The sequence below is a fragment of the Halyomorpha halys genome, unplaced genomic scaffold (genome assembly GCF_000696795.3).
Source record: "Halyomorpha halys isolate HHAL.00 unplaced genomic scaffold, Hhal_1.1 Scaffold56.1, whole genome shotgun sequence".
Taxonomy (NCBI): domain Eukaryota; kingdom Metazoa; phylum Arthropoda; class Insecta; order Hemiptera; family Pentatomidae; genus Halyomorpha; species Halyomorpha halys.
Window position 1 is genome coordinate 1,549,196 of NW_027115012.1, and position 19,329 is coordinate 1,568,524.

Consider the following 19,329-nt stretch of genomic DNA (forward strand, 5'->3'; position numbering starts at 1 on the left):
TATATAAATTGTAACTTGCTCTAGTCTATTGTACCTATAAGAGAATTCTGCTGGGTTCATAGTGCTTCCATCATGAAAGAGATCAGATTCATTGTTCCAGTTCTAAAAGTGTCTCATAATTTTCCCTTTGTCGACGATTTCACTGTTGGCTTTGTCTCCCTTTCATATTGTATTCTCTCTATTTTTTTAAACCTATATTTATACTGTCCTTAAGAGTGTTTTAGTAAAAATGTCTTTAATAATATTTTTTTATTTTTTATTGTTTTTGTTATGATGAAATATTCTCAAAGTTGGAATTCACACAATTTATATTGAATATCATAAAAAAAAATAAAAATAATAAAGACGAACTTATTTTTTATTGAGGCCAACGTTTCGGCCTAAATTGTAGACCTTTATATAAAAAAAAGCTAGGTTGCAACCAATATGCAATAGAAAAAAAAATATTTAAAAATTACTTTGGAAAATGGTACTAATTTAAGAGTTAGCCAATTGCAAATTTTCTTAAGCGCTGTTTATTTTCTTTTTTTAGCTAATTACTTCAACCTTGGAATTTTAATCTACAAGTTATTTTTGGATGACTCATATTTATATGATGAATAAATGAAATTTAATATAATGAAATGTATAAAAAAAAATTAAGATAATATTATTTTATGGAATAAAATATTATATTATGGAATAAATGAAAATATATAAGTAAAGATAGCAAAATAAAGTATAAATTCATGTAAGCCAAAATAATATGTTATATAAGAGTCAAAAAAACTCTCTCGGCTTAGATAACTTAACATTTTATTTCGATATTCTAATCTTTTTTGTTTTCATCCTGGTTGTTACATTTTTTTTCGTAGTCATTAAGAAGGCCTACAATTTAGGCTACAACTTTGGGACTCAATTTATATTAAGTTTCACTCATTAATAATAATCAAGGAATAGTCATTAACTACTAAGCAGTTTTGTTCTACTGTCATAAGGTCTCAGTTTATACTTTAAAAGTTTCAGAATCTATACACTTCTATTCTGGCTTTTTGGCCTTTAGGAAACATTTTATTTTCTTTAAAATCTTCTCACTTCAATGATCATTTATCTATTTTAGTTAGTTATTAAATTTATCTTTTTATCAGCAGATAAAATTGGGTATCATCCCCACAAAAATTTGAAAACCCCAAAAAATTAATAACAGTTAGGAAATTCGAAATTTAAAAACCTATTTCAAGCTGAGAAAATTGTAGTGAAATATTATTGAATTGGGTTGTTAACATACTGCAATGAATTTTTCAAGAAATGTTTATGAAAAAAACAAATTTTTGATAAATCTTCCCAGACCACCGGAAAGCTATTAGGAAATTTTAGATTTTGCTCTTCTCCCCATTAAGAAAGTGTAGCCACTCTTCTGATTATGTGTGATAATCGATGGTACGAAAATATTTACAATGCATTTTACCCATCACTGCTGCATAACGCATAAGTGCGTGTCGTACTGTTTAGACTAACGCACGTGATTAACTCATCCCTACCTCATCACAGAACAAATGCCTCCATAGTGCTTGTGTATTATAGTAAAAATATCTTTAAATTTTAGAGGGGGGGAAAATTTCACAATAATCAGTTATAATACGAGGGTGGTTTGAAAAGTTCTCAAAATCACCGCTAGATGTCATTGCTAGAGCTACGAGGTTTCACGCGCAATAACTACACATCGTTTGTGAGTGAACTCACGCCACGAGTGGTAGTGACTTTGTTGTTGTTTTATGTATAGTGATTTGTGAAAATGGAAAAAACTTAGATTCGAGTATTGATTGAGTACTTTGTAAAGAAATGTATGAAAGCAAAGGAAATTCATGCCGACCTTCAGAACACACTGGGGGACTCTGCTCCTCCATATTCAAATTTGGTCGGGAGAGCTTAGATGATCCGCGTAGTGGACGGCCAAAAAGTGCTATGACCCCAGAATTTATCGCAAAAGTTCATAAAAAGGTCATGGAGGATCGTTGACTGAAAGTGCGTGAGATTGCTGAAGCTGTAGGGATGTCATCCGAACGGTTATCACATTTTAACCAAAGAATTGGGAATGAAAAAATTATCCGCAAGTTGATTTCCGCGGCTCTTGACATTGGACCACAAACGCACCAGATTGGAAATGTCCGAAAAACATCTGTCCCGTTTTCAGCGCAACCAACAAGATTTTTTGCGCCGGTTTGGGACTATAGATGAAACTTGAGTCCACTATTATAACCCAGTGACAAAGCAGCAGTCAAAGCAGAGGAAACATGCTGAGTTACCACAACCAAAGAAAGCAAAGGCAGTACGTTCGGCCGGAAAGACATGGCCTCAGTTTTCTGGGATGCAAAAGGCACTCTGCTGATAGATTATCTTCCTACTGGCCAAACAATTAAGGGGCAATACTACGTAAACCTTCTAGACCAACTACAGGAAATGATACGCGAAAAAATGCCTGGTTTGGTAAGGAAAACAGTCATCTTTCATCAGGACAACCCCCGCTCGCACAAAAGTGCTATTACCATGGCAAAACTTCATGAACTAAGGTACGAATTGTTGCCACATCCACCTTATTCACCTGATTTGTTACCATCAGACTTTCATCTCTTACCCAAGCTGAAAATTTTCCTAGGTGGAGGGAGATATCCTACAACGGAAGAACTGACAGCCGAATTGGAGAGGTATTATGCAGGCCTAGAGTGATCTTATGTTCGAGATGGGATCAAGGGATTGGAACATCGCTGGACCAAATGCATTAGTCTACAGAGAGACTATGTTAAAAAATAAAAGCAGTTCCATCGAAGTAAGACACTTCTTTCTCGTACAGTCCGAGAACTTTTGAAAACCACCCTCGTTTCTTGTAAAAATGTGAACCATTTCATTTCATGACTTTTTTATTTGTAACCTGTACAAGATACGATAAATATGAGTATTCTGGCCAGAAAGTTCTTTAGAATTACTGTATATATTAGTCTTTTAAATTGAAACACCTAAGTTAAGGACCTGAAAAATGTTCTACGCACAGGACGGCTGACAACCACGCAAGGTCACTGATCACATCTCAATTGTTTTGGATTAAACCAAATCTCAATAAATATCAATAACGATTAAGGGCGATAGAAAGATAGTACAAAAATAAAATTAAAAAAATAATAAAATAAATTTTAAAAAATGGCGTTGATGACCAAAGTTTTCGCCATTTAACTAGAACGAATTTTGATTAATTTGTAAGACAGTCATTTAATTTGTATCACATGGTGAATTAATCCCCAATGGAATTTCTAATGAAACTGAGGAAAAGAATTTTCAGGGACGTAAAAATGGATTTAAAGGATTACTTCTAATCCTTAGTATCAAAAAAGATTACTTGTGATTTCAAATAAGGAAAAAATCCTTGCTTGAGCAATAAATAAAATTTATTTTGATCTGGTTAGATTAGTTCATATTAATTATAGGAATGTTAATGAATTAAAAAAAATCGTATTTTCCTTGTTATTAAAATGGTTTACAACCAAAAATTTGATTTGATGATATTGGTTAATCATTTATGTTTTCTTTATATATATTCTTTACAATTTCTTGCGACTGGTTTTTATTGTTAAAATAAAATAAATTTTATTCAATTTTAGTCTCAAAACTATTTATATTTCTTTATAAGTCCGACGTTTCGGCCATACTCAAGGATAATAAATCTATTCAAACAGCTTTTATTATACATATGGTTATTAAAAATTTTAAATAAATAACAATATTATTAATAAATTATCATACCTTAATACAATTTTCGAATCACATCATTTAAAAAAAAAAAAACTTTACGAAGGTTTTTCTGCTTAGGTCATTAATTTCAGTCCACAATTATCCTATAAGACATTAAATCATTAGGGAATCATATATTTTTATTAATAAGTAAAACTTAGCTTATGTCTAATTACCTATTTTTTTCAACTTGACATATTAAATTTAAACTTTAATTCACAGTCAATCTTCACTATTATAATTTATCACAATACTCGTAACCTTTCCCACATTCAAGTTAGGAATTTAATTTATTTATTTCAACTATATTTTGGTTAAATTTCCTATTTCGTTTATTATTACAATTCATATCAAGGTTAATTATAATTATCACCATTAATTTTATCGCATATTTTTCATAAATTAATTTTACTTAAAATCATTTTTTAGTGTTGGTTCATATTCCGTGTGTATGTTTTTAAATTCACTGTATAATTGATGTTTTCTGTCATATAAATGGACTCAAGTATTTATCTTTTGAATGTATTATTTTCTTAATGTAAAATCATAGAGCATAATGAGTCTGATTAAGGTTTTTAAAAATTTATCTGGTTCCAAAATTGTATTAAGGTATGATAATCTATTGATAATACTGATATTTGTTTAAAATTGTTAAAAACCATATGTATAATTAAAGCTGTTTGTATAGATTGTCCTTGAGAATGTCCGAATTGGCCGAAACGTCGGTCTTATAGAGAAATATAAATTATTAAAGACTAAAATTGGATAAAATTTATTTTTTATTTTTCTGCGTGCTGAGACCGAGAAATCACGTACACATACGTTATACTTATACCTACGCCACTAGACGAAATTTGCGAGAAAAAAAAAAAACAGGAAGAAATGTGGTACAAAATAATATTTGAATTCAAAAGGTTTTCTTCTAAAAATATTTAAGCTAAGGTAAAAGAGAAGCTCTCTTTATTTTTTCATAATTGAATCAATACTTTGTACTGTTTCAGTAATTGTCTTCAGAGTAAAGGAAAACATCTGTTCTTTTCTTCTTATGCTCTAACTCACAGTTCATGGCTTAATTGAAGAAGTAAAGTAATTAAAAAATATTCCAGCTCTGAGCGGCAAAGAATATCACTATATCTACGTGAAATTTAATCATTTCATTTACCGCTTTTTTCCTTTATAAAAAATATTTCATTAAAGCCCCAGTATCCTTTGGTCTTCAAATTCATCAGTTTTGTTTATATGGTTTCTCATGATGAAAATAAGAGAGGATAGACAAAAAAAGAAAGAAAAAAACAGAAGTACTTAGTCAAAAGGGTATTTAACCAGTATTGAGCTAAAAAATATATTTTAAAAAAAACAGCAGAAACATGTCTTAAATATCAAGCATTTTATCAAGCAAATATCTTCAAAACTAAAATCAACTATATTAAATTAAATAAACTATATTAAACTATATTAAAATATAAACTATATTAAATCAACTATATTAAATTAAAATCAACTATAAAATCAACTATAAGATTAACAAGTTTCTGAAATCGTTCTGTTCACGACCTAGGTGAGTTGAAATTGATCAATCTCATAGTTTAATACCAATAAATAATACTTACAAGTGTAATCATAATTTGGAATAGCTAAAATACTACTTGACGTCAGTCACAGCGAAACCACTCTTAACGGGCATCCCACTTAACGGACAATTTTATGAAGGTCCAGACCAACATTATAAAAATTTAATGCTGTTGTTCTGTTAGGGGATCCCTTTACTCCCGACGCGGTCACCAATTTTATTCCCGATCAGGACTTTCACTTCTCTATAACGGACACAATTCAGAAAATATAAGACTATGAAATATAACAGAAGTTCACGATTTATGTATGATGTATACAGAATATCAGTGCATATATGCAGCATTCAGCGTATGTAAAAATAAAATTAACCTGATTGTTTAGTATAAAGAGAAACAATTCCAAAATCGAATCAAAAAATAATTAAATTAATAAAAACTATCCTTGGTTTATTTACGATTTTCTCTGAAATTACGGCTCCAATTTTCTTCTAGTTTGGTATCTTACTATCATGTTAACCCAGGATGATCTTCTACATTGGAAGTACTGTCCACTAATTTTTAAATGTTTATCCTACCACCAACGTATGTATCCTACGAAACGTTCATATTTTTTTCTGGATTTTCTCTTTAGAAAGTCTGGTAAGTCAATTCATAAAATTTTTTGAGGTTAATAAACTTCCAATTGGATGTAATTTATATTAAATTATCATATTATAGTACAACGTTTTGGGACTACTGTCCCATATTCATGTACTTTAAACCTACAATAATAATAAACCATCATAACAACAATCTTCATCCTTATATATTATAATTCACACAATCATATTCACCTCATAATTTTTCATGATTTGAATTTCATATAGGAAATCATGGAAATCATCTTTACACTATTCTCACTTTTCAATCATTACTTGTTTGTGCATCTTCACTTCTCCTTAGCACATCCATTAATCTATATTTCTTGCTACCTCTTTGGACCATATCTCATGTCCAGTGTGGAGTTTGGTTACCTCCCTGTTTGTTCTAAAGTCCTTCTTTGTATTTAACATTAAACTTAGTGATTTTTTTCCTAAACCCGTTTATTTCTTCTGATATTTATGTTTATATTTTGAGTCTGTTTAAAATGTCTGCGTAATGTGTATTTAAGTGTTTAGTGTCAGTTTAGTAGTTTACTGTGTTTTGTATGTTTTTTGTTGTATGTATGGCTTCCAGAAATCTTCTGCTTTTTGGATTTTTGGATTATTATTTTTGGATTTTCAAAGTTGAATTCATGGTTCAATTTTATGCTGTGGTAGGCCATAGCTGTGCAATTTATATTTTAACGTTTCTACAATTGGTGATATGTTGCTTAATTCTAGTTTCCAGTTTTTTAGATGTTTCACCAATGTATACTTCTTCACAAATTTTAAAATCTATCTTATAAAATGTATAATATGATAATTTAATATGAATTACATCCAATTGGAAGTTTATTAACCTCAAAAAATGTTTATGATATTTTTTTCTTTTTAATAGCACAACATCGTATTATTCATTTTTATGGACTTACGAGTTATCCCAGCTTAATTTTATTTTTATATTAACCCCTTCTTTACAAACACTTCGAATAAATTCATCTTTCCCATTGTCGTCCGTTTAATAAAAGTTTCAATATACCTATAAATCTCGGTTATTATTCTTAGAGTTATATTGATAGATTATTTGTGCCTAATAAACCTTAAGGTTATTTCACAATTTCCTGAGGTCATCGTATCCACTTAGATCGCCTGACCCAGGTCCATTTCCTTACCAGCTTAGGCCCTGTCGTAGAAGAGTCCGTTTGTTGACTGCTCTGTTGCCGCTGGCTACGGCCTTACGGTTGAATATTTCATACACCATCGATTTCAACTCGAGTCTTGCTTATCCAATATCCGGTTTCTTCTTCATTATTCACTAGCAAATTATAATCTTAAATTTTGCATAATTGGATTTATTGATCATTACAAAAATAAAAAAATGTTTTTAGCTGTACTCATTATTGGTTCTTATATTATTTTATTAAATTAAATTAAATAGAGACCAAGCGATGAGAACTATTATTGTGAAATTTATCTCGGTTGCATAGATAACAAGCTGTTTTTGATCCAGCATTTTTTATTATATAATTTTCAAAAATGAACATTTGTGATTGAAGAAGAAATAGAAAACTAATCCCCTGCAATATTTGAGGTTTAATGTTTCAAAATATGTAGAATCCAATTATTATTATTATTTTTTTTTTAAATCAAACCACGGAGGGCGCTTATTCATCCCTATTCCGTCAGTCTGCTGGTAGTATCCTTGGTCCTATCCTTTATACAGTTTTCACAGCTGACATCCCAACCCATCCTAACACTATCCTCACCTCGTATGCCGACGACACATTCTATTGTCAGTGGACAATGATCCTTACATTGTATCCCAAAACCCTCCAATCTCACATCACCACCCTTGAAGAATGGTGCCAAAACTGAAGGATTAAAATTAATTCCAATAAATCCCAACAAATCACATTTACCTTCTGTCGTAAACCCGCGACTTCTTGTCTTACAGTATCCTTTAATAATACCCCACTTATTCCAGTCGAACAGATCCGTTACTTAGGACTACATCTGGACAAACAACTGACATGGAATCCTCATACAAGACTAAAAAGACAAGAAACTGCTCGTCGATTCCGACTATTACAACATTTACTAGACAAACGGTCTAAATTGCCAATCCATTACAAAAGACTGATCTACACGACTATTATAAGGCCTATCTGGACATACGGAGCTGAGCTTTGGGGCTCTACTAAACCATCAAATGCCTCCCAAATCCAATCCTTACAGTCCAAAATCCTTCGTAAAATCCTTAACGTTCCTTACTTTGCCACAAATCAAGTCATCCATCAGGACCTCAATGTTCCATATGTTGCCGATTTGGCCAGAACCAGATACCATTCCTTCCATAATAAACTTCTCAACCACCCAAATCCACTTGTTTCTAACGTGGCTTCTCCTTCATTACCTAATAATCCTAGGCGTCTGAAAAGAAGATGGTCTCGAGATCTTCTCCTCGAGAAATGTTATTGGAGTTCTATCAGAGGTTGGATTCTCCACATGTTTGTATCTTGTCACTATGCCACCTACAGCAAATTTACTTGTTGTATATATGTGTATACAGTAGTAAATAAGAATAAATAAACTATTAAAAAAAAAAAAAATCAAATCACGGCTTTCCTTACGATTTCCTATGGACTTGGTCGATTTTTTTTTTATATATATGTTTTTGTTTATATTTAGCATCATGCCACACTTCATCCCTTGGTATATGCTTGACAACCTGGGAAAATCTGTTTATTTCATATGGGAGTGCTGGAAACGAGCTGGTGGACGATGCAGCCATGCAAGCACTTGCTTTTTCAGATCCAAACTAAAAACTATTAAAAAAATAACTGAACCGTGAGCCCATAAAATCGTTCCGATCGCAGGGAGGAGGTTGCAATAGGACATATGAATCTGACTCATTCCTGATCAATAAGGAGCCACTGCCAAAATGTCAATATTACTATTGTAATATTACAATAGTACACTAACAGTCAGCCACATCTTTCAGGAATGTAATTTCTATACTACGGATTAAAATAGATTAGGAGTGGGATTGGGTATATCGGAGGCCCTGAGTGATGATGAAAAAAGTATAGAATGGTATTAATTTTTTTTAAGAAGGAAACACTTATTTTACAAGGTTTAAACATTAAACTCGAATACAGTTAAATTTAAATTTAGGAAAATAAAATAGAAAACATGGGCGTTGATGACCATTGGGTTTTACATCCTAAAGCCCTAATAAACAACACAACTTCACCCCTTGGTGGTTCAAAGGAGTGGTAAATAACACAATTCAGTTAGCTTAACTAAGTTAGGGATAGAGTCCAGCCCAGGGGAGTATACATTTGTAAATATTTTTACAAATATTCCCTCCCAATCTGCTCTACGCACATTTGATGGTATTTGCCAATGTTGTACAAGCTACACTACTCGTTAAATACTGATTTCAGAACATATTGGTACAAGCTAGACACGAATGTGGCCATACATGTACACCTGTCCTTTAATTTAATCAAGTATTAATTTCACAAACAAGTTTTTTGGCTTTCTTGTTTTTCTAATGCAATATATTTTTTTTAAAAACTAACATTTTACTATATTGACTAACGTTTCTACAAATCGGGAATTTAAATTGATAATTTACAGAAAAATCTCTGTTTCATTGACACCATTGAACACAATAATGGAGTTTGTTAATCGCCCTTGACCATACCGTATTATCTGATTAGGTTTACCAAGGACTTTCGGCCTTAGCAATTCTCATAGCCCTTCTTTCAATGTTCCTCTGTCATATCTGGAAATATAATTTTTTAACGAATGATAAGTTGTAAAAATGTCCAAAATATAAATTGCAGAAGGTTTCTGGAAGCAATTCATATAACTAAAAATATTAAAACAGTAAACATTAATAACACAACAGTAATGAAGCAGACACAAACCTTTAAATACACATTATGCCGATATAATAAATAGATTAGCCATATAAATATAAAAAATTAGGGACAATATGTGAGAATAAAATGGTCCAATCATAAAAAATCATAAATTTAAATTACACAATAGATTAAAATTAGACATATCAATAGGGAGGTAACAAAACAGCATACTGGACATGTTAATATGGTCCAAAGAGGTAATATCCAATATAAAGCTATGGTTTGTACTACAGAGATAGATGAATGCACCAATAGTGAAAGATAATAATTTAAATAATGTAGTGTAAAACTATTTTAAACTATGTTTATATAAATGACATGATTTCAATATGGAAATTGGAAATATTTCGAATATATGATTAGAAGAATTTTAAATATAAACATATAACATAAATAAAAATTGTTGATAAGAATAAATTAATTTAGGATTGTAAAGGTATATGAATATGTAACAATTGTCCCGATACGTTGTACAAGAAAAATATTGAATAGGTTATATTCTATTTAGAAGTTTCTTCACCTCAACAATTTAAAAAAAACAATGAATAATAATCGTTTTACTGACTGAAATTTCTAACTCAATAAAGGAAACATTTAAATTTATTTAATATAATTATGTATTTTATCAATTATAATATAAAACATATTAATTTTACATCAACATTCTTCACTGGTTTTTAATATTCAACGTTTCAATCTATTAATTTATTAATAACAAATAATTTTATAATATTCAATTCTAAAAGTATGCCAATTTTTAATTAATAATAATATTAAAACTGTAAATATGAAAGGAAGATTTCCCGGGTGCGGTCAAAAGAACTCAAATTGTAATTAAACTATTTATTGTTTGCTAACGTTTCGACCCACTTTGCAGGGCTAAAAAAGATATAAAGGACTAAATTAATGCAACAAAGTAAAATAATAGATTGCGGGAACTAAAAGTAATCTAAGATATGGCTAAAAATTATTTAAAATACGTGAAAGTTTATATAAAAATGAACAGAGTAAATAAAAACAAATAACAATAATATTTACTGTAAAAAAAGATTTAAAAATAGAATGATTATTAAATGAAATTATTGAGAAATATAGGTAATAAAACATAAAATGGTGTAAGTTAATAAATTATATTAGACCTTCTATATGTTATTCGGTAGAGTAGCCTTTAATGTTCTTCGTGATTAATGTGACACCATGTGACATAAATTAAAATTGAAGTACTCTAAGTTAGAATTAATAACGATTTTTGATATTTTAATAAGATTTTAATTAAATTTATTAATTAACTGATTGGCCTTGATGATGGACAGGTTGGTGAAACGTTCGATATTTTAAAAGAACATTGAGTTTAAATGGATATATTTTATATTACTATTGATAAATACGACTTCTCTTGAACAATAAATCAACATAATGAAGAAGGTAGTCAGGGTTGCGGTCAAAAGAGAAACAATAGTTTACAACTATTTATTTTCCGACGTTGTAGGGCATCATCAAGGCTAAAAGGATACAAAAACAACTAAGAACATTTTGACATTGGAAGATAATAAGATACAAAAAGGTAAATTAATAAAATTATATACAAATAAAAGAAAAAGAAGAAATAAAATAGTATTAATATAAAATAAACAATTATAAGAATATAAAAAAAAAATACGTAAACTATAAGGTTAAAAATGTACAGGAGATGTAATAACACGTAAAAATAGAAAAGTAGGTAGGAAAAAACACAATTTAATACACTTAAAGAAGGAAAATAAAGAAGTAAGTTGAGATTAAATAAAGGGCGAGAAAGAATAAATACAAATAAAATTAATAATTAAAAATTAAAATCTGCACCGCTACAACCCATTAAGAGTCAGGGATTCAGTACTTTGTAAGGGAGTACTGTTATTAGACCAACGGTTGGGCAAGGAGGTGATTTGGTCAGAATCACGCTCGACCGACAGATTTTTACCCAATTAAGGAGGCAGGGTGAACCACCCACAAGAGTTGACTCATGACTACAGTGTAACAGAAAATAATTTTCTGCCCAGCCGGATTCGAACTCGGGCCCTTGGAGTTAATAGCCACGCGCCTTACCCAGGGGCTACCGCGCTCCTGAAATCAATAATAATAATAATAAATGAGCATAGAATAAATCATTTATTTATTTTTTATCTTTTCTCGACCTTTATTTAATTTCTACACACTTTTTTATTTTCGGTCTTTTAGTGTTTTAAATTTTGTTTTCTCATACCTTCTTTTCTATTTTTACGTATTATTGCCTCCTGTACATTTTTAACCTTATAGTTTATGTATTTTTTATATTCTGATAATTGTTTATTTGATATTAATACTATTTTATTTCTTCTTTTCTTTGTTTTATAATTTTCTTAATTTACCTTTCTGTACCTTATTATCTTACAATGGCATAATGTTCTTCGCTGTTTTTGTATCTTTTCAGCTTAAAAAGTGGGGCCGGACCAAACATTGGAAATTAAATTGTTGTTAACTATTTTTGTTTCTATTTTGACCGCAACCCTCACCATCTTCTTCATTATTTGAAATTACCCGGTCAATTATTTATTTATACGATTAATCAACATATATATGAAATTACATTTTTATATAAAATATTTCATATTTAACAAATTATGTTTCCGTTTTATACTCGTTTTTAATAATAGCTTTCTTAAATACCTTTTAAAATATAATTTTTTTTTATTAATTATTTAATTTTATAATGAAGACGGTTTTATTTTGTTCCAGGCATTAAAATGTTAGAAGCTGCAGAAAGGAGGGACGCTGGATCCCGTCGAAGATGAAGAGAATTACGCTGAAGCACCTTCTTTGTAAGTTAATTAAATTAAATGCATGAATGTATATGATATCCCGGTATGTATATAATATAGATGCATGAAACCCTCCATGGTAGCCTTATTTATCTGACTTTTCAAACAGACAATATAACGAGTAGGTTGGTCCATGTACGACATGTCACAATCTCACAAGAGGAGATCACGACACACAAAAAAAGGCAATCCTTTCCCGCCAGACCCACGCCGTTAAGACCCCCGGGGAGCGACGGCCCTATATTACTTTTGAAATATTAGCTTAAAATGGGAAATGGAAACTTTAAGATAGTTGAATCGAGCAATATTTAAAAAGCGCCAAAAACTTAATTTAAATTAATTAATAAATTAACTTAATGTAATTAAAATAATGAGAAATATGAAAGTGAAAATACATAAATAAAATTAACAGAAAAAGAAGTGAATTTTAAAATTATGTATTCGACAGGGGCAAGTAGTGAAACTAAAAATAAATAAAAAAAATTGTTATTTTATTCCAAGTAGCCAGTCTTTATTTTTACTTGTATTTAATAAAAGTTAACTACCAGAGAGAGTCTCATATCATTTTTTTTTTAATCTATAGAAGGATATTGGGTGTTCAAAACCATATTCAGCTATATTTAATAATTTTTTTAAAAATATTTTTACAACTGTAATTCAATCAGTATATTTGATCTCAGTTATGATGGAGTGATACAGGCGTGTAGATAACTACCCATTGATAGCACTCTTAAATTAATCATTTTAAAATAAATTATTATAATGCATTGTTACTTTATTTATTCGCAATTTTATTCATATTTTATTCAAATTATCAATCCTTAACTTATCTCTCTATTGTATACATTTTTTCTAGTGATCACCGTGTAATATTTTATTTTACTCTCTCAGCGAATTTAACACATTAATCCTGAACAGTTAAAAAAAACTCCTAACTAAGCGAGTTGAAATATCAAAGCGTGAATAGTTAAAAAAGAAAATGAAGCAGAATATATTTACATTTATTCTGCTATATTGAAAAAAATGATACATATAAATTACAGTTATATAATTTGAGCAATCGTGGTATAATGTTTGTCACTGCGCAAGTCCCCCCTCTCACTATATGTAAAGTGTAAGACTAAAAGAAGACAAAAAATATTCCAATGAATATATATAACGTCATATGCTTGAATAAAAGTGGTATGCGACTGTTAGGTAGTTATAGTGAGGTAGTTAATATGAATATAGGTGTTTTTTTTCCCCTGATGGAGGTCTGAAATTTAGGCCGAAACGTCGGCACGAATAAAGTAAGTTTAATATATCTATGCCCTTTGCTACTGTGCTGACCGCATCTCCCGACCATCTCAAGAAATTATTCCTTGTTTTTATGAATACTTATAAAATAAATACCCCTTCATTAAATACAAATATAAATATAGTAATACTTGATCTATTTACAAGTCAAAGCCATAGAAAGAGGTGTGATGGAATAAAGAGAGACAAATGAGAGACGGGGCAAATAATGAGCTCAATAGCTAAATTGTCTTGTGCTCTTTTTGAGGTCACCATGTTCAAGAAGGCCGCTCTAGTTTAACCTAGCCTTATTAGATTAATCCAATTCTCAACTCGACTCCATTAAACAGATTCCGATAGTTTATTTAATCATTGATAGAAAACTGACTACAGAGTACATTATGCAGCCGCATGGAATGTTATTTGTCGTTAATGAAAGGGGAGAATTCCTCCTTAAGTTGGTTACCCGTAGCCTGGCTGTCGATTAGTAACGGAAGTCGTAAAAGGAGCTGATAGCTTTGCTGTTCCAGTCAAGAGTCAACTCTGCCTTACCTCAACTCCTGTCGTCCTACGATTGTATGTTAAAAAATCCTCCAAGATATTACACGTATTTCCATTTAAATGTGATTATTTATTTTTAAAAAATTACAAAAAATGGAACTATTTTAATAATTCAAAACACATTGACTATGTAAATATATCCGTTTATCGAAGCATCTGTCCAATGTTACTAAAACACATAAATAACAAAACTTAGAGATTAAAATCAGTTATATTCTTCAAAAATAATGCTCTTGACAAGTCAATAGTTTAAAAAAACAATACGATATTATTTTTAAAGAAACTGTACCAGTACTGCAACCTTCCTGACTACCGGAAAACAAAACAATCACCACCTCTAAATTCCAACCCCTGTTAAATTTATTATATATAATTTAGGTTGTCTAGTAAATTAGGATAGCTGAATAAAAGTGTTGGTAGATTGTATGATGGTTGTATTTGTGTATTAAGTTCACTAGTTAATTTTGGTTTATATAAAGTGTATTGTTTAATATTATTGGCCAGAGCTCATATTTTCTTTTTGGAAGTTATATTGTTTATATTCATTTAAGCATCCTCAAATGAAAAGTATTTAATGAATGGAAGTAAATTTCCTTTGTTATTTCATAATATATACAAAAACTAAAGGTAATTGAACAAAACAATATATTGTGGTATGGCATTTACATATCCCTCATATGTTAATCAACTAAGCTCTTTCCTGTGTAGCCCGTCATACACAGTTGCTAAGAGCTCTTTTATAAGAGCCTTTTGATAAACTTATTATATATTTTTAATATGTATATTATTGATAAACTTAGTAGTGTAAACCTATGAGTAATTGTTTTGGAGAGGAGGTCCACTGCCCAAAATATTTTATTCTAATTTCACTATACTTGTAACGGGTTCCCAAGAAGTGGTATAAGGTATCTTCCTTTTCTTCGGAGTTACATGCCTATGTATCGATATTTTATATATAGACCTATTGACTGTAAATATATGTATATATTTTTATTGATTACTATATACAGATTGCCATAAGGCCATAATTGATACACGGTACATATTAATGTCCAAATACCATTTGCATGGTGTCATGAGGTAATCTGAATTTTATTTTTTTTATTTTCCAGTTTTAAAGAGTAGTAAAATTAAAGAAAAACAAACTACACGATAAAAAGAAAAAGTATTTTAAAATAATCAATAAAGCAAATAAAACTAACTTAACAATAAAGAACAAATAAACAATTAATAATGTGGGTTAAAAAAAATATAAACAAGTTCTATGCTATTTAGGAACAATAGGAACGTATTGTCTATTAATTCACACTACTAAAAAATATTGCTCAAAATTTTTGCAAAAGTATTGAATGTATATTTCCACGTGATAAATATCTGTCGTATAAAAACTATCGCAACAGTATGAAAGTATGGCAGTGATTGTTTACTGAACATTGAACATATTGAACAACAACATATTGAACTGAACCTAACCTAGCTAAAATTTCAGTTTTATGGCTAAATAACTAAATCGGATGATTGAATACAACAAACAACTGTAATACTGGTAAATAACAAACTGGAAACATACAAGTTTAAAAGTTATATGTCAGTTTAAGTCATGAGGTTATAAGTTGCAGCAGTTAACATTCAAGGAGGTCTACATTTGGCAGTTAGTGTTCGCGCTTGCGCAGATTATTGATAGATTGACTACCAGCTATCAAGCAAAGCTCGATAATAGAACAACACAGGCAATTTTACAGTCAATTTAATTCTCTTTTAAATTTTCACCTGGGATCAAGAGAGTCATTACGAGTGTGGAGTAATGGGGTACTCTCTTCTAATAATGTGAAAAGTCGGGAACATTTTATTTAGGTGCTCTACTTCAAAGTTGTGTTAAAATATTATTGAAACAGATTATTTATATTCAAAATTGCTTATTAACGCTATTTAGGGATCCAGTTTTCCAAAAATTTGAAAAAAAAGTTGGGTCTGCTCTAATAGATGTTCGAACCACCTTACAGTTTTCTTCTGTGACATTTTTTGCTTTGTCACCTAGGTTTGGTAGGATTACGTATGCAGTCTCTACTGTTGTATCCTCTATGTTCCTTGACAATCTCATTTCTGAAGCTTCTTTGTTCTACTTCCAATTGATATGGAAAAGGCGTTGGATAATATTGCGAGAAACGTCATCAAACATTTTATTCAGTGTATTAAATAAATATAATGAGCAAAACCTTGATACCTGCAAATAAATCCATTTAACAGATATTTGGTTAATTTAACATAAAACGTTTAAGAAAAGAGAGGCATGTTATATGAAGTTCTTTACAAAGGTTCTGGGAAGAAAAACCTGGATGTACACGTTTTGTATTGCTTCGATTATTAGACTGGATAGGTTAAAGTGGTTTTGTAAGACTGGTCCAAACTGGTGTGGTTGGGACGTGACTTCCTTCACAGCCGAATTGTGCTTCACTCCTAATTCGGCAATCAGAAATGAAATCCATCTTTTGAATTAGTAAGACGATTTCATAAACGTTTTTAGTTGACAGACCTCAAGTTGTTGCAAAAAGGTGATATTGAATTAATGTCTAAGATTTGATCAGTTGTAAAGTTGTATAATGATATCTCCATAACTTAAACCTCATGACTTAAACTGACATATAACTTTTAAACTTGTATGTTTCCAGTTTGTTATTTACCAGTATTACAGTTGTTAGTTGAATTCAATCATCCGATTTAGTTATTTAGTCATAAAACTGAAATTTTAGCTAGGTTAGGTTCAGTTCAATATTATTATTATTATTAGAAAGTTTGAATTATTAAAATACTATTAGAAACTATTAGAAACTAGAATATTATTAGAAACAATCACTGCCATACTTTTATACTGTTGCGATAGTTCTTATACGACAGATATTTATCACGTGGAAATATACATTTATTTATTGGAATAATAAATAATTAATATGAATACATATGTGAATGTAACTATAGAAAATTAGAGGACATTCAAAACATATATATATGACAGTAAACAACTATCCTTAGTACACCAGTATTTCAATGTTATCTGACTTAAGCTCTATATGATTAAAGAGTACACATACTAATACAAAACTGACTTTCTTTTGCTCCCATTTCCGCCAACTCATTCATACAACAAACAATAGACTATGACAAGATACAATATAAAATACACCCAAAAATGTACCTAACATAAATTAAAGGGGCCCTCACACTGGCAAAACGTTTTACACAAAAACATTTTCAAAAGTTTTGATGGTGTGAGGAGGAATATTGTGCTAAAAGCCGTGAACAACGACAATGTGTGGATTCCAAGCTATGACTGTACAACGCAAGGCGCCGTCCTTCAATCACGAAAATTACAATCGATACTGAAATTTTGGGCAATAGTTTTGGTGTAGTGCGAGTGGTTCCATATTTTCTACTGTAGTTCTCTACTGAGTAGTTCCACGACCATTCAATATTTTTCCACAAAATTTTGAGCAATATTTTTTGCTAGTCTGAATTCCTTTTAATAGACAATACGTGAATATAGTTATATTTTGTCTTTTTTATTTTTTGTCATCGCTACCGAAGACATTGTAAAGAAGTTATCTCGTTCGGTAGAGAAACAATTGATAGTCGATCGATTTGATCGATCCGTTCATGAACGATTTTTTTTAGGAGTGTTAAATATTGAGAATATTTTGTTTACTTTTGTCATGAAATAAAATTGTTTTTGTTTCTGTTCTTTGCAGTTTGTTTCTTGGCCCAGGTATCACACAAAAATATTTATAGATGTAGAAAATGAAATGTCATTTCTGACATACTCATTCTCCAACTAACTATATTTCGATAACAGTTCGTCGTCAGAAATTTCATCCCAATTGTCCAGACAAATTTTAATTATATTATCTCTCCCTATAAATTATAATCATAAAATAATTATAATTTAAATTATTTTTTTAAGAATTGATTTTCTAAAATGTTCATGTTCTGATAAGGGTTAATGTAACTATAATCATGAAATTCAGAACGGTTTTCCTAACTAATTTTCCAAATAAGTCTTTCAGTTGACTGGGCAACTAACTTCAATTTTAATAGTTTTCAGAAAAGTACTTTTTATAACATTTCTCGTTGCCAAATCGTAACATGTTTCTGTTTTAAAAGTATGGCAGAAATACAAAAATATAGTAGTTTTTAATCGTGTATTCCATGCTTAATTGTTATGAAATCAACAATAAAAATACTTATAATGATTTTATAGAGATAATTCTCCCTTTAACTGGAATACCATTATGTAGGTTAATTGAAATTAAAATTTATTTATTTAATTACTGTGGTGACAGGAAAACACGATCTGACTTGTGAAATGGAAAGTCTACAGCGCATGCGCCGGCCAGTTTAAACTCATGTTAAAACATACCTTTTCTTTTATTTATGGATTTTTCGTCATTAAAATAAAGTATAAATTTAATTTATTTTGGTGGATAATTTAATTCAAATTCTAGTGCTATTATTTACAATATTAAATTGTCAGTAACATGATTCTTCGTCTCGCTCCAATTATGTTTCCGCCCTGCATTCAGTACAAACTGTTGGTTGCAATCCATGTTATCGACAATAATCTCTGCGATGAGAACACAAATTACAGTGTTTTTTGTCTTTTCTACTTTTTGGAAAAAAAACAAACTAAGATTTTTAGAGTAACAATACGGTAATATTCCTCGCGGACTGGTTAAAGAAAGCTAGAATGTTTGGAGAAAAGCTGAAATTTCTGAGTTAC

At 30.1% G+C, this 19,329-nt stretch overlaps 2 protein-coding genes across 5 annotated transcripts in view; both read left to right on the top strand.

Moving 5' to 3' along the window:
• LOC106692416 (uncharacterized) overlaps positions 1-19,329 on the top strand; it is a 175,107-nt gene that overhangs the window by 140,215 nt on the left and 15,563 nt on the right. For all 4 annotated transcript variants that reach the window (XM_014438353.2, XM_014438356.3, XM_014438355.3 and 1 more), the window contains one exon: positions 12,640-12,722. In XM_014438353.2, the coding sequence (XP_014293839.1) occupies positions 12,692-12,722 (31 nt within the window). In that variant the 5' untranslated portion in view covers positions 12,640-12,691. The remainder of the gene's footprint in view (positions 1-12,639; positions 12,723-19,329) is intronic.
• LOC106692411 (histone-lysine N-methyltransferase SETMAR-like) lies at positions 2,329-2,706 on the top strand. Its single transcript, XM_014438348.1, has one exon. It carries the CDS (start codon positions 2,329-2,331, stop codon positions 2,704-2,706), a length of 378 nt encoding a protein of 125 aa, XP_014293834.1.